General features: G+C 47.6%; 1 protein-coding gene across 4 annotated transcripts in view; it reads left to right on the forward strand.

Moving 5' to 3' along the window:
* Nucleotides 1-21320, forward strand: part of MSI2 (musashi RNA binding protein 2) — a 387038-nt gene that overhangs the window by 135161 nt on the left and 230557 nt on the right. For all 4 annotated transcript variants that reach the window (XM_068531153.1, XM_068531154.1, XM_068531155.1 and 1 more), the window contains exon 6: nt 1031-1123. In XM_068531153.1, the coding sequence (XP_068387254.1) occupies nt 1031-1123 (93 nt within the window). The remainder of the gene's footprint in view (nt 1-1030; nt 1124-21320) is intronic.

Below are 21320 nucleotides of genomic sequence, written 5' to 3' on the forward strand. Positions count from 1 at the left end.
AAGAGTGGACATCATCGAGTTCCCTCCTACCTTTGCTTTAGGGCTGGTGGGATTCTGAAATGTGGCCATTGCAGAAATTTGTTTGTTTTTGCATCCACCAGACTTTGGCTGTGGACTTCTGTGTGCCTGGCCCTGTATTTGCACCCCGGGGGGTACCGAGAGGAGTCAGGAGCCCACGGTCTGGGGGAGGAGGTTAGAACGAAGGCAGGATTATCACTCACTTCAGTGCGAGGTGGAAAGTAGTGAGTGTGTGAGAGGCAGAGGGGCGCAGCGTTTGGGGTTCAGAAGCAGGAGAAACAGCTTCTGGGTGGGGCGGCTATACAGGTATTTTGAATTTTGGAGAAGGGCACTGGATCTCGGAGGAAAGTCACAACTTGGCAAGGGAGGTGCAGGAGTGGAGAGGTCTCCCAAGGAGCAGGACCTGCGTGGACAGAGGTGTGGAGGCCTGGGGACCAGCTGCGCTTGGCTGAGTGTAGGACAAATCAAAGTGAATGGTGAGAAATCCAGAGGGGAAGGAGCCCTGGGGGCCGGGCTTGGAGGGCGGTCCCGGTGTATGAGGTCCTGTCTGTCCTGTTGGCAGACGTAAGCCAGCACCCAGAATGGCTCTGTGTAGGCAGTCTGCATGTGGTTTTGAATTATGTGTGAGTTTCTTATTGACACACTTTATGGGTACTTTCAGGGCAGCAGACCTTTATGCACGTAGTTCTCTTTTGTTCATGTCTCTTAGGTTTAAAATAGCTTTGACGTGTGACTTAACATCACAGTGAAGCTGTGTGTTACAGCCAAAGAGGTTCACTCTCCATCTGTATGGCACTCGAGCTTTCAGGTTGCGGCCCGAAGGCCTAAGGTATCCAGAGTGACGGTCTCCGGTATCCTGAGACGTCCAAAGGGCCCGCTTGGTGCAGCTGGCATATTCCTAACATCGCCTTCCTCTCTAGAGAAGTGTGGAGAGTGGCTTGCTCAGCATCTCGATGAGTGTGGCTTCAGATAACCTAGTTAACCCATGGCTTCCTCTTGTCATTTCTTGCAGATGGTCACAAGAACAAAGAAAATCTTCGTAGGTGGATTATCTGCGAACACGGTGGTGGAAGACGTGAAGCAGTATTTCGAGCAGTTCGGCAAGGTAAGCGGTGCGTGGAGGTGGAGCAGCCTGCGCAGTCCGTAGCAGTGGCTGCCGTGGCCCCTGCCTTTGCCACTACTGTGTCCTCAATAACCTTGTCCTTGGACTCGGCCGTCAAGATGTAAATGAAATTTGGCAGGAGCCGAGATAGCAGAGTCCGGCTTGTGGTGGGCACGGCACCCCACGTGCCTGCAGGAGCAGACAGAGTGGCCTTTGAGTGCGGATTCACTGGCATTTGCCGGCCACGTGGGGCCTGGGCTGGGAGCTGACGGTGGCAGCTCCTGGCGAGGGATTCAGGGCTGTGAGTCACAGGGCAGGAGCTCCCGCAGAAGCTGGCCTGTAAGTTGGCGCTGGACTTCATTCTGTGCCCTTCTGGAAAATGCATTGAGAGAGGAGGCTCCCTGGGGCCCTTGCGGCTGAACCCTCCCCTGTCAAACGCCCGAGGAAACTCACGAAAGATACTAGGCTCGTACCTGTCAGAATGTCGGTGAGACAGCAGTACAATTATCCCCTGGGCTCTGCTGCGGGAACGGGCTGGGAGCAACTCAGAATGCCCCAGATGAGTCAGGAAGTGGAGTGTGGGAGTGTGTGTGTGACAGACAGAGTCACACGGACAGACAGGGCACGTAACCATGGATGATTAATTCAGCCCCTTTCTAGTTGGTGGGGGGGACCCACTGCCTTGGAGAGTGGGTTCTTCCCCAGGGTGACACGTTCCTCCAATGACTCTGTCGCCCCAGGGCTCCAGCAGGGCAGCTTGCTGGGCACTGAGCCTTGCTGGCGTTTGTGTGGTGCCCCTCCTACGGCTCCTGTGTCCCAGGAGGCTGGCAGGTGGGTGGATGCGCAGGGCCTACGCCTCCTGCATCTTTGCGCAGTTGTGGACATTGTCCTGGGAGCACAGGTGTGGGATAGTTTTCTTCTGTGTGTCTCCCGCCTCCACCGAAGGACTGATGTGGCAGAGGGCCGCCGAGGCATCCTGAGAAGACACCGTGGCTGTTCTAAGCTCTGTCACTCATCTGCCCCATGACACCTGTCACACTTGCCCTGGGTGGTACGAAGGCATTGCCGCCCACTGGCCAGTCTGAAAGTTCTGTGCTTTCATTTGTTTGCCCAAGGCAATGGGCAGCTATGATCCCATCTCCAGGAGTGTCCAGTTGTGAGCTGCTCTCTGGGATGAGTGCTGTGACTTCTGTTTAGCCTCAAAATAGAGATTTTCCTGTCTCTGGTATTAATCAATTTCTGCATGGATGGGAGACCATGCTTCAGAGAACCCAGCCTCCTGCAGCCCAGCCTTGCGTTTGGAATGGCACTCAGCTGCCCTTCTGGGTCGGTTATGAAAGACTCCTTCCCCACGGCACTGTCTGGCATTGCCGGTTGGGGGCTGATTCATTCTGGCAGATTCTAAAAAATAGCTGGGTGTGTTGGGGACTGTGTACACTATGGCGCTTCTCTTCGAGACTGATTTAAAGCATTAAGGGGGATTGGTCCATCCCCCAGCCCCACCCTGCCTAGGGAGAGAGACTGGAAATAATTTAATGAGACAAATCCAGCTTGCGTAATGGAAGGCTCTGGAGTGCGAGCCCTCTTTGCTACCGTTCTGCCTTTAAAACCAGGCCGGAGGTGGTGTTTGCAAACATGAGGTGGGATTTCTTTTTCGAGCCGTAACCTGCCTTGGAATCTCATGGGCCTATTTGCGGGTGTCGGGGAAGTTGATGCTGCCCAGATGGGCTGTTAGAATTTTCCACACAGGCTCATACTCGCCACACCTCCGCACATGCCCAGCTCTGGGTCTCTCCCTCTCTCTCTCCTTTCTCTCTCTTTGTCTTTCCATTGTTCTTCATTAACACTTAGCGTTGTGACTCAGTCCAGCGGCAGTTGGTGGGGGGGCGCGAGCCCACAGCAGTGACCGTCCCTGCCCCGGGAACAGCCGTCCTCTTGACTGGGAGGCGGCCACAGACTCTTCCCCGGCTTGGCACTCGCCGGGCCTGAAGCCGCTCAGTTAACTGTGCAGTAACGTCGGCGGATTCCTGCAGGATGCATAAACCTATCAAGTGTTTTATTAAAGGACTAAGGAGGCCGTTGAATGTATCACAACCCTCACACTGTATAGTCATGTGTTAGTGGCCTGTTGCGTACATATGCTCTGTGTGTTATCTGGTCTGTCTTCAGAATAGCTTATTCCCCGTTTGGCTGGCGGCTGGTGTGACATGTGTGTTCCCTTGGGCAGGACCCACCACCTCTCAGGATTCTGGTATAATTCATTTGACTCCAGAATGGTCAAAGGAGGGGAGACCCTGCTACTGGGCCTCAGGGGTGGTGAGTAAATCCAGTGGCTGTGAAAGGAGTAACAGCAAATTGACAAACTGATTGAAGGAAATGGAAAACACACGCACACACACTTGCATAAAGTATACTCACACATAGGCACACACTCCCGACTGTGTCAAGTTGTTTGGGGCTCTTTTCAGTTGGTTACCTGCACATTAGTAAGGTGTAATTCAGTGAGTAATTTAGTGAGTACATGTTAAGTGTTGGATACGGGCCAGGCCCTTGACTTATGTTATCTCACTTAATTCTTCTCTGGGATGCTGGTGGGTGTACTGCCCATTTTGTTGATTGTTAAATGGAGTCTTGGTGGGACTGCACCTTTGACTCAAGGTCGCAGCCTTATGAAAGTTCACAGACTTCCCCTCTAGGCTTGTCTGATCATAGAACCCAAACCCTGGGCCCGTTCCAGCTGCTGATCGACCCCCAAGATAGACTTAGGGTGGGGAGGATGCAAAAGAGAGGGAAAAATGGTGTCCCCTCTGGATGCCCAAGGACAGTGCCAGGAACTGGGCCTAAGTGGCCTCATTGCTTCTGCACAGCGGATTTTGGCATCATCCAGCCCATTTGACAAAGGTGGACAATACAGGTCAGGGAGGTGAAGTCTCAGCAAAGGTCACCCAGGTAAGGCAGTATAACAGCCAGAATTCACACCCTACTTCCTCCAAGTCTAGAACTGTCCATCTTTCCACAGGCTCCATTCAGAGTTCGCCACCTTCTTTTTAGGTTTCCCTCGTTGTCATGCTTCTTTCCTCTTCCTCTTCCCATCTTGCCTGAGGTGGCAGCTGTTTCGGCTGTTTATTTCAGGTGGCAATCAAGATGGGTAAGAGCGTTGTCTTGGGGCTCTGAGCTAAGGGAGTCTAAACATGTCATTACTGTAAGCGGAGTGGGTGCAGGATGGCACATTGAGAGCCTGAAATGACTCAAGTTGGAGGCTTGTAAACCCTTTTTTGCTTTTCTCCCACCTTCCTCCCAGAAGATTTACCCCCCTCCCCCTGACCCCCAGGTTAGGGATGTCATTACTTGTTTATATTTAAGATGAGATCATGAAGTGCAGCCATCGGCATAAGGACTCTGCTGACTTGGGTGCCGTCCTCACCCCTGGGTAGCTGTTCTGGTCCCCTCGTTGGAGGAAGGTAAGAGGAGGTATCCCAGACCCTCGTACTGGGCATGACCGCATGGTTAAGGTGAGGCACCTTAACAGGCCACTTCTTTCCTGGCCTCAGTTTCTCACCTGAGGGAAGGGCATGGAAAACTTGGGTTAGATAGTAAATATTTTTGGCTCTGTCACAACTACTCACTTCTGTCCTGTGGAGAAAGCAGCTGTAGCCAACACATAAACCATTGGGTGTGGCTGAGTTCCAATAAAACTTTATGAAAACAGGTTTGGGACCCCATCTGTCCCATGGGCTGTGGTTTGCCAACCTCTGTACTAGATTATTCCTATGGTTGGTTTCAAGCTTGAAAATTGAATAATTTAGAAAGTGTTTAAGTAAACATACATAGGTGGATGGATAGATAGGTATCTACGGTACCTATAGACCGTAACCAAGACAAGATGTTATTGGTAGCAATGAGCATGATGTAACAAATAGAACAGTTGTAACTGTGGTAGAGTTAATTTCTGCACTTCAATATCAAAGGGCAATGAAAGACTCTCTATTCGGAAAAAGCTACCGTTTATAAACTGGAATCTTCATCCTATGAGTATAAAGTATTTCCAATTTCCTATTACATGTGCTAGATCTCCATGAAGACGCAGAATTTGTGAAGTTCAGATTTTAGTATGAACTTCTTTTACGGTGTTCTGATGTTTCTGAATTAGAGGGTCGTGTGCTTTGTGCCAAGCTTCTTAATGCATTTAAAAATTTGGTTCTGGGCTTCCCTGGTGGCGCAGTGGTTGAGAATCTGCCTGCTAATGCAGGGGACACGGGTTCGAGCCCTGGTCTGGGAAGATCCCACATGCCGTGGAGCAACTAGGCCCGTGAGCCACAGCTACTGAGCCTGAGCATCTGGAGCCTGTGCTCCGCAACAAGAGAGGCCGCGATAGTGAGAGGCCCGCGCACCGCGATGAAGAGTGGCCCCTGCTCGCCGCAACTAGAGAAAGCCCTCGCACAGAAACGGAGACCCAACACAGCCAAAAATAAATAAATAAATAAATAAATAAATAAATAAATAAATAAATAAATAAATAAATAAATAAATAAAAAGAAATACATTAAAAAAAAAAAATTGGTTCTCAGGGATGTCAAGTGAGGTAGGTGAAATATCTATTAAGCGATGACGAAACTGATGTTGAGAAAGGTCAGTATGTTGTCCAAGATCATGTAACCTGGAGAGTCACTCATTTTCAGCATTTGTAAAACCTCATCTCTCACTTTACCACTGAGCAGCCCCATCCTCAGAGGGAGCAGGTTTGGTTCATTTGTCAAGAACGTTGATCTATGGCGATTTATTTTACTGCTTCAGGTTTCCTAGTGGACGTTATCTGTGCTGACGATTTCATGCCTACAGGAATGATGTATACAGACCGTTCCGAAAAATGGCGTGTAAACAGCGCTCTAGATGCGCACATACAGACCGAGACCGTCCATCGGGCTGTTCTGCTCCGTTCCCCCTGCACGGCCATCCGGACGAGCCCAGCGTGGTAATTAAAAAGCCCTGGGATCAAAGCAACTCCATGTGCCAGGGCTTCCTCCTTCTCCCTGTAGGCCCCTCCTTCTTAAATTCTCACTTATAGGATTTGGGAGATCAAAAAGAGGCCTTTAAACTTAATGAATTCTCGGCTTCGTCCCGGATGGAGCAGTTCTGCACCTTTCAGCCGTTCACCTCGATGAGAGGGCTGCTCGGTGCCGAGCTCGCTAGGTAATTCTCACTTTATATAACTCCTGTGAAAGCAGAGCAGGCCGCATCTGGAGGCTCCCAATTATACTTCACATGGTGAACTGTGTAATTAGTTTGCAAGACTTACGCTTAGTCATTGGTTTATCCTAATCGGCTTTGGCTTTCCCCACCAACAAAGTGAGCTTATTTTGCTAAGCTGAACCGACTCTGCACCCTTTGTTCCAGCCTTTTATTGTCTCATTCCTTTCATTCTGTTTTACTGCCAAAGTTCTGTTTCATTAGGCCTACAAGTCATTTCCAATTCAGTGGGCTGCTACAATCCGGCCTTTATCACTCGGCTGCCCTGGTTCCCATGTCCCTTCTGGGCCAGTGCCCGAGTTTGCGGTTTGACGTGAGGGCTTTAACCCTTTCCTGGGCCAGCCCCTCACTGTGGCGGATGGGAAGCCAAGGCCCTAAAGGAGGTGGTGGTTTGGAAAGTTCCAGCTCTTTAGGGGAGCCCCGTGGAAATGGGGCGAAAAGGGGCCTTCGAGTCCTTTTGTTGGGTTGGGGTTGTGTGTGGGCTATAAAAGTTAACTTGAGCTACAGAGAATGGTGCTCGAAAGCTTTGGGGGGAAAAAAATGGAAAACAAGAATGAATTGGCTTTTTAATATAATGAGATCTCATTGATTGCACTTGTGTGAGGTCTCGGGAGAGGGCCCTCTGAGGGAGTGTTGGCTGCCTGTTATCTTTTAGCTCCAGGCTTTATGTGCAGGTATGATGCTGGCACCCCCGGCCACCGCTCAGATGCCCCTTTTGATGCTGTATGTGTGAGGAGAGAAAGATCTAGAATAAACATATCATAAAGCCTTTGAAATGTGAAAGGCAGAAGATTTGTGAGAAAATGAATAAGCAAGTTAACCATATTCCTGAGAGTGGATTCTGATTGTATTGCTTCCTAATGCAAGTTGCAGATAAACAGACCTCCGAGAGGTGTGCGGTTCCTTCCGACTGGGCCTGGAATACAAAAGTCCTGTCTGTCCTTCGTGGGCCTCACAGCTCCCACGAGGCCTGCGTCTTCTGAAGTGGTTTGTACTGGCGGACTCACTGGAAGGTGGTCGGCGTGCCTGGGCCTCGCCCCTCACCTGCTGGCCTTTGCTCTGGAGGGCCGTGACGTTCCTCAGACCTTGACTTAGAACTCTAGAGTGGACCAGGAAGGACCACTGGCTCTCCCCTCCCTGGCCGGTCACGCTGAAGGCTACCTGCACGTTTAAATTTTCTTCCTGTAATAGCCCAGAACAAGGCCAACACTGTCCTGGTGTTTGATTAAATCTCTGCCTGGTTTGTGTCAATCTCTCCCTTTGGAAGTTGTCATACGGGGGAGGGGACTTTACTTGCCCTGTGACCCCTGGCAGAGCTGCTGAGGGCAAAAAGTCTCAGTTAGCAAACAGGTGACTGCTGCCTCATCTGCCTGCCTCGGCCTCCTGGGCCAGGTGGTGGCAAAAGAGCAAGCAGGACCCACAGGTAATATGAGCCTTGGGCTTTGCAGGTAAACCCTCTTGCCAAAGGACTTTTTGTCTTCCTGATGAACTTTTTCCTCCGTTTCTGCTGCAGCCGGTGGAGAGAGCTGCGTTCGAAACAGATTGAGCACCTCAACCTCACTTCTCCTAAATTCTCTTTTTGTATTCCGCTTCAAAAAGGAGTTCCTGAAATAGATGAGTGGGTTTCTAGGAAAACTGCCCATTTCCCTTTTAGTGTATAAAATATAGCCGGCTGTTGTTAGGCAAATGCATCAGACATTATTATTGCTCTGTTAACAGTGTTTTAAAATATACAAATAGAAAAATAGGATGCCTTCTGGGTAGCAAGCTGGGAAAAGTTTGAGATTATGCTAATCACATGCGTATGCATAGTAAGGTAGGGGAACAAGCCTCGAACTTTCTGGCTCTGCTGTTTAACTGTGTTTCCCAGTATGGTTTAGCATTATTTAATTCTTGTAGGGGGCAGGAGAGCCCTTGGGCAGGAAGGAGTTAATGAGCCTGGGGAGGCAGAGGGAGAAGGGGTTTAAGGGCTCCACCAGCTTACCTTCCCAGAGCCCTCCTGGCAGGCTCTGAGGACGTCACTTACAATGGAGTTGTTAGCATGAGAAAGAAAGCCTTTCTACCCCTGGATGTACTTCAGTGGGAACTGAAAGTGTCTGAGAAATCACGGTTCAGGCTTGTGCCAGTGGGTGCAAGGAGTGGTTCTTATGGAGGAGAAAGCTCCGTTCATTTAGACTTGGCATAGAAATCGGATTCCATTGTTTTGGGGCGTGAACATTGATATGGAGATTCCTACCCATCCCCCAGCCCATCAATAGGATACCCCATTACATGGGTCGCATATGCTTTTCTTCTTTCTTTCTCTTCTTTTTTTTCCAGCTTCCTTTGTCCTCTGAGAATTAGGCACTCTGTAGAGCAGCAGGATTTGTCAAGTTACCACCCTCTAAATTTTTACAGCTCTGTATATTCAGACTTGGTATTCGTGAATTAGCCGAAAGTGGGCTGCCAATCGGTACTTTATTTACATTCGAAGCCATAAGAGTGAGAGCCCCAGAAAAAATGTTAATATGCAGGAAGAGGCAGAAGGGTTGAGTTTCTGACTGTTGCTAACCTCACCACTGCCTTTCAAACCAATCATGAGGCACACGGCTGATATTTAATAGCTTTTAGCTGATTATTTTTCTTCTCCTCCTCTTTCTTTTCTATCCAAGTTGACCTGGGTGTACTTGAGCGGAAATGAAGTCATCCAAATGCTGAATTAGAATAATCGCAGGCCTCCAAGAATGAAATGGAAGCAGAGATTAAATGGTAGAGGGAAAGCTGGCATTAATAAGCAGCAGGAAAACTTTGCATAAAATAAATAGGAGATTTGATAGATTGAATTTGTATATGCTATTTCCATTTTTCTCCACTTCGTATTGTCTTCCTTGAGCTGAGTTGCTGGCAGAGTGGGATTTGATTTGCCTTAAGTCCACATACCTTCTGCAGCCAGGGTGATGGTCCTTTTTTCTTCAGGGGACGTTGGTGTAACCAGGACGTTTCCAGGATGGAAGAATCTGGGTGGAGGGGCCGTTACTGTGAAAGGTTGATGATTACTGGTTCCAAAGTGCAGTGGTTGGGGATGGGGGGTGGGCACAGATGGAAGGTAACACACAGCAGGCAAACAAGAAATATTATTGATGGATTCCTGATGGTAAGGAGAAGAACTAGGCTGGATAAAGGTAGGGCGACCAACTGTCCTGGTTTGCCTAGGACTGAGGGGTTTCCAGGAACTCAGGACTTGCAAACCAGAATAAGTTGCTCACCCTAAATAAATGGGAGGTGGGAGAAGGCGAGACGCTTGGCCTCAAACTCCAAAAGGCATGAAACCTTTGACCACCTCCAGGCAGATTTAAGTATTCCTTCCTGCATGTTCCAGAACACTTACTTCATACCTATTTACAATCTGCCTTCCTGATTTAACTCAGCCACTGGGGTCAGGCGCCAGCACAGGCCAGTAAGTGTAGTGTTACCTGAAGTGGCCTGCGGAAGGCAGGACAGACAGACAGACACACAGTCCTGGGCAAGGGCAGCTAGCTCATCAGTGACTTGGAGTGTAGGATTCCTTTGGGCTCCGATTTGGGCTCCTACTTGGGGGTTATTTCTACATCTTTTGAAAATAAACGGTTCTGCCCCATGTAGCAAAAAAGTGAGCTTTGTGTAGTTAAAGAGCAAAATAAGGATTTAATTATATTAAAAAAAAAACCCCAGCAGAGTGGTTTGTTTACAGGAAGTCGTTTTTAGGTGGTCTGTAGTAGAAAATGTAATTTGCAGAATCAGATTAGTTGTAAATTAGAGATTTTTGGTAGTTGAGGTCGCTAACGATCCTTTATAATTGGCAGCAGACGTAAATATTTTCAGACTTGCTTATTGTTTGTAGAGTGTTATTGTTTGAAAAAAAAAGACAATTTAAGGTGCTTTTCCCTTCAGGAAATACAAACGAGAGTATGGAATGATCAGAGGCAGTCTTTCTGATCTTATTGTCAGGGTTCTTAGGGAACGGCAGGAGGGCAGGGTTAGCGCCAGAGAGAGAAGTGCTGGGGTGGTTTGTGAGGGAGCTTGCCGATTCTCTGATATAAAAAAAACCAAAAAAAGTTTTTCTCCTTTAAAAAGACCACCCCGAATGTAAATTGGTGCAGCCACTATGAAAAACAGTATGGAGGTCCCTCAAAAAACTAAAAATAGAGTTATTATATGAGCCAGCAATCCCACTCCTGGGCACATATCCAGACAAAACTATACTTTCAAAAGATATGCGCACCCCTATGTTCACAGCAACACTATTTACAATAGCCAAGACATGGAAGCAACCTAAATGTCCATCGACAGACGAATGAATAAAGAAGATATGGTACATAAACACAATGGAATACTACTCAGCCATAAAAAAGAATGAAATAATGTCATTTGCAGCTACATGGATGGACCTAGAATCTCATACTAAGCAAAGTAAGTCAGAAAGAGAAAGACAAATACCATATGGTATCACTTATGTGTGGAATCTAAAATATGACACAAATGAGCTCTATGAAACAGAAACAGACTCACAGACATAGAGAATAGACTCGTGGTTGCCAAGGGGAAGGGCGGGCAGAGGAGGGTTGGATTGGTAGTTTGGACTAGTAGATGCAAACTATTATATATAGGATGGATAAACAACAAGGTCCTATTGTATAACACAGGGAACTGTATCCAATATCTTGTAATAAACCATAATGGAAAAGAATATGAAAAAGAATATATATATTTACATATATATAAAACTGAATCACTTTGCTGTATACCAGAAATTAACACAACATTATAAATCAACTATACTTCAATAAAAAATAAAAAAAATAAAAAAAATAAAAAGACCACCCATTTCCTTTATTGATAGATGTGTTTTGGGAGCAAAAAGGAGGATTTATTGATGTCGCAGGTCTCCATTCCAGCTAAGCTGGCATATGTTCAGAGTCAGAGATTGCTGTTTGCCCAAACCTTTCATGTGCCTTTTGACTTGTAATTGTCCCAGCGGCCCTGTGGGGTGGGGGGATTATCCCCATTTGAAAGTCAGGAAAGGAAGCCTGGGAGAGCGTAAATGACTTGCTCAGGAGCCACAGCCAGACAGCGGTGGGCCGAGGTGCAGACCTGAGCCCTGGCCAGGAGGCCTAGGCTTGTAGCTCCGTGAGGGCTGCTGGGCTGGGCCACCTCCCTCAGGTGTGTGAGCGCTTGCGGCTAGCAGTGTGCTGGGCCATAGGATTTCTGTGACATATCTCGCAGGAAGCCGACTGTGACTTTATGGCTGTTTGTTTAAAACATATATTACGTTAGAACAAATATTATGGCATGGACTGCAGAATTTGCATAATTGTTTTTGAAAAACCTTGAGATTTGGAGACATTTCAGGATAGGCTCCTGGCTGCATTAGGCTCTGTCCCCCGTCATTCTGGGCTGTCCCAGGATTTACTGGGTCACTAGGAGTACTTGGGTAGAAATGCTGAGAATCACTACTGTTTAGCATAGGGGTTGGCATACTTTTTCTGTAAAGGGCCAGATAATAACTGTTTTCAGTTTTGTGGCCCAGATGGTCTCTCACAGCCACTCAACTCTGCCATTGTAGCAGGAATGACAGCAGTCGTAGACAGTATGAAAATGAATGGTTGTGGCTGTGTTCCAATAAAACTTTATTTACAAAAAACAGAAGGCTGCAGGATTGGGCTCTTAGCCAGAGTTTGCCGACCCCCTGGTTTAGCATATTGCCTGGTAATAAGGGCATAGATTTTTTTTTATACTCAGACTGTCTGGTGTCAAATCCAGCTCATCTATTTATTAGCTCTGTAACCGTGGGCAGGTCATTTAACTTCTTTCTTCCTGAGTTGCTTTATCTGTAGGATGGGGATGATACTGCATAGGACTGTCGAGACAAGTAAATGAACTAAGGCATATATAGTTCTAGCATCCTGCCAGAAACTAAGTGCTTAATAAACGGTAGAAACATGAGCTGCTGTTATTTTCATCCTAAGACTCAGGTTCCGCCTCTGGCGTTGCCGCTCCCATCGTCTCCAGCAGTAGCCCCGCCACACACACACACACACACACACACACACACACACTCTCTCTCTCTCTCTCTCTCTCTCTCTCTCTCTCTCTCTTTTCCATCTCTCCCATCTGTCTTTTGGGTGGGCTTACCACTCAGTTCTTTCACCCACCTCGGGGATAACACAAATTGAAAGTCTTTCCTGGGTCCTCTTCGCCTGAAGATGAAGATGGAGTTTCCTTTATTTTTCAATGGCACGTATCTTGAGTTCATTCCAGCTACCCTGATGCCTTGAGTTTGCGGAATTGACTTCAGGCTGCTCTGGCTTTGATGGAAAACATTGAACTGATACGGGCCAAAAGAGAATTCTTTCGGATGGACCCTGCTGATGAGCTCTTTAAACTTGCTTGAATAAATAAACTCTTTTGTTTTTGGGGGCGGGGGGAAGAGTAGAGGATACGGTCTGGATATTGTCCCAATATCATTTAACTGGTGTTTATTAAAATATATTTATATATATATTGATCCACTAACCTGTTTATTGAGCTTATTTAGCCTCTTGAGAGAGCTTTCCACATCCTCATTTAAGTTTTCTTTCCTGAGTCTAATAAGCTTGGTCTTCTGGTTTTTGAATTTATTGCAAACATTAAGGGGTGGGAAGATGTTGTTAATAAATTCAATGTAAAGAGGAGGGAGAGAAACCTATAAAAACAAAAAGATTTCAGTCTTAAAAAGCACCACGTTGTAGGACCGTTTGGTGCAGGGAAACAGCCATCCTTCCTCGTTAGGTCCAGAAGGCATTTCGTCTGCAGCCTCGCACATCGTTCATTGTTCATTGATTCATTCACCCGATCTTCTGAATGCCAGGCCCTGAGCTAGGAGCCAGGGGCGCAGCCATGAACAAAACAGACAAAGTCCCTGCTTACTTGTAGATGTTTTCAGATGAGGTTGGAGAGCACCAGCCAAGAGCAAATGAGTAAATAGTAAACGTAAAGTAACTACAGATTGTCTCATAAAGAAAACAAACCAGGAGCTGGAAGACTCCATAAAGGAGCACCAAAGAGGGGATCTTGGTTTATCAGAAAAAGAATCAAATTTACATGTAACCTCTTTGCCCCGAGTAGACTGCAGTTTCCACTGAGGTGGGGCTGGGTCTGTTTCCTAACCGTGTGCAGCACCAGGATGGGCCCAGGGGCTGGGCCGTAGTTGGTCCTCGGTAAATAGTGGTGGGATGAATGGGCCTCTGTATCAGAGGGCAGGGCTATGCCAGACATCGGAGGCGTTTCAAATGGTAAAATTATGATTTTTCTTTTATAAAATGGGGCTTTAAGAGAATATATTCAGTCATCGGGAGCATTTCCTTATGTGGATCCTATCTTTCCCCTGAAGCCCGGGATAAATGAGCTATTTCCACCCTGGAGTAAAAGGTTGTTAGAACTGAGAGGCTATCTGGGCAGGTGGAGCTGGTCAGCAAGGCCTTTTCCAGGGCCGGTAGATTCTCAGGCAGGTCTTGGTGTCGAGGGTGGGCGCGCAGCTGCCCCAGAGAAGGGACGGATCAGAGGAGGGTGAAGTGGGCTCTAATGCATCTCAGGTTGCATCTTCCCCTGCTCCTCTTTCTGTCTTTGGTCTAAGAAAAACAATGGGCCCGCTGAGTGGCAGGTATCCAGTGGGGTCTGTGGTTTTCAGAAGCCGGCAGGAGCATTGATTCATTGTGGCCCGTGGATGCTTGGCTCTCCCTGGGGTGCAGGTAGCAAGTGGGCTCTCGGCAGCTTCTCCCCGGACTTGCCTTTTTCTGATCAGCCAGGCTGGGGGGTGAGAACGGGTTCAACAACATTAAGCCAAAGCACGGACATCTCTGACGCTGGGAAATCTGGCTGTGGACAGAGAGAACTCATTTGTGGGTACATTTTTTCCCTCTCGAAAGAACAGAGGGATGCCGCTGGCATTTATTGCCCGGCTCTTGGGAATTGTCAGGGTTGCGTGGGATGAAATTGAACGATTCTGGACTTTGGGATCAGGTAGACCTGAGTTTGAATCCAGATGCCATCATTTGCTATTAGTGTTGTGCCCTGGGGCTGGTGATTTCACTGTCCTGAGACTCATTTCTTGTCTCGTAAGTGAGGATACACAGTCATTTACGGTGAGGGTGGGGAGAAACATTGTAAGAATTAAAAGAGACAAGTTTGCCGATGTCTGCTCCATGAGAATCTCCCCTCCCCACATTCATATTCTCTCTCTCTCTCTCTCTATTTTTCACAGCCCCTGCCCCTCGTGTGTCCGAAGTCCCAAACTGCTGACTTCACCACGTTCACCCCCCCACCCCCATCCTGTAAACGCCCCACCATAGTCTGCACGACACACGCCCTATGTGTCAAATGGATGTCTTTCAGTTGTTAAAAGGACTAGTTTCTTGGCCTCTCCCAGCCTCTGCCCCATCCCTCTGTAACCATCAGCTGTACGACAAATCCCGAGCCACAGAAGTCCTGCATCTGAGATCCTGCTAGATTTAACCCAGCTGGAGCTACTGTGGGGGGGAGGCCAATGGGAGGATTTGGCTTTTTTTCCTCTTATGCTAATGAAGTGAACATGGCAAGGAGTCACAATATTTTCTTTCCAGGCAAAGAAATGTTGTAGTAGGAGAAACAGCATGCAGGGGAAGCAAACGTGATCTTACTGGATTCTCTCAAGGGAGGAATAGGACAAATTGTCAGCGTCTGTTGAGAAGATAATGCTCTCGCTATGATAAATGCCAAGTTTCTATTGAAAACCACCATCTTAATGGTGGCGTCCCCAAGAACTCGGCGCATGCCTGGCAGCAGAGGCCGTCGGCGCAGGAAAGCCGATATTTGTAGGGGGTTTATTTGTTTGCAGTGAGAAATCAGTTTAAAGCAAATGAGTCAGTGCATTAAAAATGTTCTTTTAGGCAGCTTTATAGAGCTAACTGGAGTGCTCCAGTGCGGCCTGCACTTAAAACACACCTATGGGGAGACTTCCACCCTCAATAAATATTTCTTGCATATGACTTAGATTCAAGGAGCATGTGGGACTGGAAAGCCGCCTAATATAATTTCCCCTCCCATAGGAAGTAGCTGCTGTAATTCACTTGCAAGTTATTTCAAAAAGCCTGTTCTGATAGAAATTTCTGCCTTCTCACGGACTAGGATTTTTCTAGAACTGTCTATTTGTAGCACCCTTTTTTGACAAGGGCATGTCTGGTTGTATTTAATTCAATGCCACTCCCTCAAAGGGCTTCTCAGCTTTTGGTTGCCTTTTTGGGGGTGCTTTATGCTGATTTGTCTCAGCCTGTTCCGTGTAGCTGGTCTACCTCATAGACCTGTGCTCAGGGACACACCTGCAGGTTAGTGGGGTGGCGGGGGGTGGTTCCTGGAGGGCTGGAGAATACATTCAGGAGCTCTGAGGATGCAGGGCCAGTCAGGACCCTGGCCGGCTGGGACCATGGGGCCGGATGGAGGCAGAGGAAGGAGGTCTTCCTCAGCTGTTCAAAGGCCCTGAGGTGGTTATGCTTGTCCAACCCTCCATTCATTCCGTGACCTGATTTTTGTGTGCCTACTAGGTATAGGGCACCATGTTGGGGTCAGAGATCAGAGGAAGAGTCCCTGCCCACAAAGGTCAAGGAGTAGAGACACCTGTAAACAAAACTGCAGTGCAGTGAAGAGAGGCCAGGAGCCTGCTGACCATCACTGATGGGTGGGGCTGTAATGGCCGCTGTTGAGCTCTTGTGCCTCCCATGCTTTACATCTACCATCTTGCCTGTTGCCCAGGGCAGCCTCTGAAGGTGGGTCATATCTTCATTGGCCTCAGCACCAACCTGAGTGCTGACCTGGAAGAGGTGCTTGACAGACATTTATTCTGGGTTCCATCAGAGTTCGCATGGAGGGTGGGAGGAAGCCCACCGTGTGTCTTGGCCACACACTCCTGAGGACAGCAGCCCTGCCTGTGCCCACTTTGGAAAGAACCAAAGGAGAATGTTCACTTCAATAGATCTTGAAATAGTGAATCTGACTCTTCATCAGCTGGAGAGCAGGGAAGGAGGCAAAGTTCAAGTTGGATTCACCTTGCCTTCACCTTGCCCAAACATATTAACTGCTGAGGAGATGCCCCAGGATTTTAAAGACTCTCCCCTTCTTGCCAAGTTTAAAGTTCCTCTCTGAGATCTTACCCTTCAACCTCACCAGAAACTACAAGCTCAGTTTGTTTATTTGACCGATGGGTGGGACAGTGAACAGTATCTTTTCAGTGCCGGAGAAGCTCACAGAACATTAGTTAGGGTGTCTCAGTTATATTCCGTCTCATTATTGCTTCCCAGATGCATTTACCCTGGGCCCCGCCAGTGGATGGATTTGGCAGCCCAAGAAAATTGACAAAGATGACTCCTCAGATGCACCTAGAACAAAATGATAGTTGAGGTTAGTGGTTTTCTGCAAAACCCATAACTTGTAATCACTGGAGTGAAAGTTTATATAGAATGTTCCAGATCAAATGTGTTAATTCTAGATGCCTTTTTTTTTTTTAAAGGCAACAATAAAAAATACCATTTATTTTCAGATGTGTTGAGTCCTCCCAGTTTCTAGGAATCATAGAGTCACACTTTCTTATCCATATTTTCATTCCTAGCTATATGCTCATGTAGAGCAGGGGTTGACACACTGACTGTAAAGGGCCAGATAGCAGGACTCTGTGGGCCAGACTCTCTGCCATTGTAGCAGAAAAGCAGCCGTGGAAATACATAAATGAGTGAGCATGGATGTGTTCCAGTAAAACTTTATTTACAAAAACAAGCAGCGGGGGACTTCCCTGGTGGCGCAGTGGTTAAGAGTCCACCTGCCAATGCAGGGGACACAGGTTCGAGCCCTGGCCAGGAAGATCCCACATGCCATGGAGCAACTAAGCCCGCGAGCCGCAATTACTGAGCCTGTGTGCCACAACTACTGAAGCCCGTGTGCCTAGAGCCCAGGCTCCACAACAAGAAAAGCACCATAATGAGAAGCCCGTGCACGGCAACGAAGAGTAGCCCCCCGCTCGCCGCAACTAGAGAAAGCCTGCGCACAGCAATGAAGACCCAACACAACCATAAATAAATAAATACATTTAAAAAAAAAAAAAAAAAGCCAGGCAGCAGGCCAGATTTGGCCCAAGTAGCTGTAGACATTTCTAGTCCCCAACTGGAGTCTCAAAGAAAGCAGTGATTTCCTAGAATTGTGGATATTTTTAGGGCCATTCATAAACTGCTTTGGCGGGGGGAGGGCATACGTATACTTGTTTGGAAGAATACTTGCCCTTTTAATGGAGACATGCATCAGAAAGGTACTTCGTGTGGTCTCACGCTGCCCCTCCAGTCCATCTGGAAAACTCCTTCAAAGTAAGTAGCTGCAAATATAAGGCCAGCTAGAGAGAGTAGAGCCCACAAGCAATGTTAGGGTGGACAGGCGAGGACCCTGGGGTCTTGCTTCTTCGTGGGTGACCCGGTGCTGCTTCTCCGTGATGGGTGCTCTATGTGGCCGTAGCAGCCACAGCTAGAGGATTCTACCCGACAGCGTGCATGGGAACGCTAGCTGATGGCTCCTCTCCAGCTAGCATTGCATGTGCCAAAACGTGGAAGGCACAAATGAAAACTTGTGTGCGGCTTCCTACAGCCGTCCTTTACCCTGCAGACTCACACCCACGAGCTGAGAATTTGGTTATAATCCTTTTTTCTAAAAGAAGAAAACCCGATCCGTGTGGATTAATTTGCACTCCTCAGGTCTGTAAAAACACCCAGTGACCTGGACATGTTGATGAAAATGTGGAAATTAACACTTGGAAATTTTTATATAAAACCTGCATTGAAATTTCAGCTAAACATTCTCACACTATAAAGAGCTATATACTTATACCTGAAAAACTCAATTGGATGCCAGCTGCTTATTTCTCCATTGTGGTCACGTGGGCTGAGGTTCTTAGTATGAAATGTAATTTACACAAATTAGTCCAAGGCAGGTAGAGTGTGAAATTAAATTGATGCCTTGATTTCTGTATTCTCTAGTAAGTGTTTTTCTGAAAATTTGTCATTTCTGCCCTAGGAACTTTGAGGTATGGGTTGCTTTTTTTTTTTTTTTTAACAGAGCGAAGAAGTTCTTATTGGTTAAGGATATGACACAACCTTAATTACAGGCTAAAGAGATGTTTTGTTTTGTTTTGTGGCTAAATATTAGAGTAAGCCCAAATTGGGCTACTGGTCGATGAAGAAAACAGAATTTAACGTGTATTAAATTTTTCAACTATCTGGACCAAGCCACTTAATCTCTTTAGCTGTGGCTAGGACAGTCTAGGGCTCCTAGCTGTGTAGACCTCCAGAGAAGGCTCTGGAGACCTTTCCCAGATGAGAAAACTGTAGTTCAAGTATAACACTGTGACCTGGTCATTTCCCCCAGGACCCCCGGGTCCTGGCTGGGCCTGTCACCACCCCCAAGCCCCAGCTACTGCCTCTTTTGGAGACAGTTTTCAGTGTCTTGTGTTCTTGTCTCAGCAAACATGGTAAGAATGAGTCGAGTATGAGGTATCCTGGCTCAACTCTGATAATCGCAAGAGGAAGGGGAATCACCACGTGTTCAGAAATCATCCCTGAGGCCAGCTGCGGGGCCACATGAGAACGTTTTAACAGCAGCAGCCATGATTTGACTTTCCCTCACCAGCAGAACATCAGCCCTCCAGGGCTGAACCCATCTGCTGAGTCCTTGGGTGGCTCTTGGTGACCCCCCCCCCCGCCTTGGCTGAAAAGGAGTCAAGTTGCACCCGGGGTCTGTGGTTGCATTTTATGGGTGTCTTTGTGCTAGGCCAACCCCCAGCAAGGTGGACCTGGGTGGGCCCCGCCGACTTTGGAGTGAATCATTTCCGCCCGCTAACTAACGGCCAATGTTCCGGGCGCCCTGAAAAATGAATTACGGGCGCTCATGACTTTTTATTTGTCCATGGTGGCATGGGTGGTATTTATCTCTCTTGTCCCTGTTCTCCCTGCTTTCAGAGCCTTTGTCTCCATCTGAGTCAGCATGACATGGTTTGAAAATTGCCTGTTTGCCTTTTAATGATGATTAATGTCCATAGCCACGTTTCAAATTTAGGATCTCTTCAAGAGTCTGGGAGACCGTTACCAAGAGCAACCTGGGGAGGGAGTTGGTCATGCAGAGCTCTGTACTTCCCCTGCCTGAATTAGATGCCTCCTCCATTTCTGCCTCTTCCCTCCAGCACCTTGTGGACCCTTCTTGGGTCTTTGGCACCAGGAGCTGAGTTGGAGCAGATGGGCGGGCAGGCTTAACCGACCCTCTTGGTCACTTTTGGTCACCAGTGCCTCACCAGTGGTATCTGGAAGGGTCACTCCTTCTTGCCCCTTCCTCCCTGCCCCCTGATCAGGGAGGCCAATGAGGAGCTAAATTTCCTCCGCAGCAGGTGCCCGTCATCTATCTGAAGATAGTTGCCAACATCTGGTACAATTGCCTCTGCAAACGCAGTAACAAGGCGGCCTGCAGTTCAGGCGCAGAGTGAGCCTCACTGCTTTAATGATAACAAGCTGTTGGCCTTCCCTCTGAGATGAATCCATCTCACAGATGTTTGTCTAGTTTTGGCAATCGTATCGCACTACAGCCTTGGTGATTATGCTCAACTGGAGACTATTACAATAAAAGAAGTTTGAACTTGTTCCATTTTTACATCCCACCCCCTTCTCCCCTGTTCTGAGGTATAATTTATATCAATGGCTGTAATATTGGTTCCATTACGGAGGCCTCTTTTTATGATGTCGCTGGAGCTGCAGCTTATAGCCTGGCTTCCTCTACAGGTTAATGTGTTTTAGCTACATCGATGCTTTTAATGTCCTCACTTAATGGCCCCGTGGCCGTCCTTCTCACCCTCGGTTGAAGCGTCTGTGGGCACTGCGAGGTCACGTGATTGCTTTGCCTTGCTATCTCCAGCTGTAGACAGTTATGGCTCATGTGCACATGGGGGGAGTGCACGGTGTCATGGGGGAGGCTTGGTGCCTGTACAGGAAGGGAGAGGATGGGAAGAGGGGTCTTCCCTGGAGGTAGCAGTGAGAGGCAGGCCTGGACATGTAGAACCTTCTGGACCGTCGTTGGCCTTCCTCTCTCCTTCTTTCCCTCTCTCCCTCTTCCCCAATTCATTCTTCTGCTACCGTTCCTCCTGCTTCCTAAGAGGGCACAATATTCTTTTATTAAAACAAAATAAATAAATCACAAAATAAATAAATAAAGCAAAATAAATCAAAATCACAAGTTGGCAAAGTGGCATATGGAGGCCCGGCAGGCAGTTACTGCTGCAATGTTCAATATTTGGGGCTTTAATATTACACAGTGGTTTACTAGTTTTACTATTATAGTTCGAGATAGGAAAGTTGGAAGGAACTATCAACCCATTCAAATCCTATTTAGTGATAGTAAATGCTGAGTTTTGTTGTTGTTGTTTTTTAATTTTATTTATTTATTTATTTATTTTTGGCTGTGTTGGGTCTTTGTTTCTGTGCGAGGGCTTTCTCTAGTTGCGGCAAGCGGGGGCCACTCTTCATCGCGGTGCGCGGGCCTCTCACTGTTGTGGCCTCTCTTGTTGCGGAGCACAGGCTCCAGACGCGCAGGCTCAGTAGTTGTGGTGCACGGGCCTAGTTGCTCCGCGGCATGTGGGATCTTCCCAGACCAGGGCTCGAACCCGTGTCCCCTGCATCGGCAGGCAGATTCTCAACCACTGCGCCACCAGGGAAGCCCAATGCTGAGTACTTTTAATAGCAACTATCATTAATTGGGTCTCTGCTGTGTACCAGGCACTGCGCTGATTGCTTTTATTTTACATAATTTTTTAGTACAATTCATTTTATATAATTTTTAAAATATAATTCTTCATATAGTTCTTAAAGTGCCCGTGCCAGGTGCATATTCTTACATCCCTTGTCATGGA

This window comes from Eschrichtius robustus, chromosome 20 (genome assembly GCF_028021215.1).
Source record: "Eschrichtius robustus isolate mEscRob2 chromosome 20, mEscRob2.pri, whole genome shotgun sequence".
NCBI lineage: Eukaryota > Metazoa > Chordata > Mammalia > Artiodactyla > Eschrichtiidae > Eschrichtius > Eschrichtius robustus.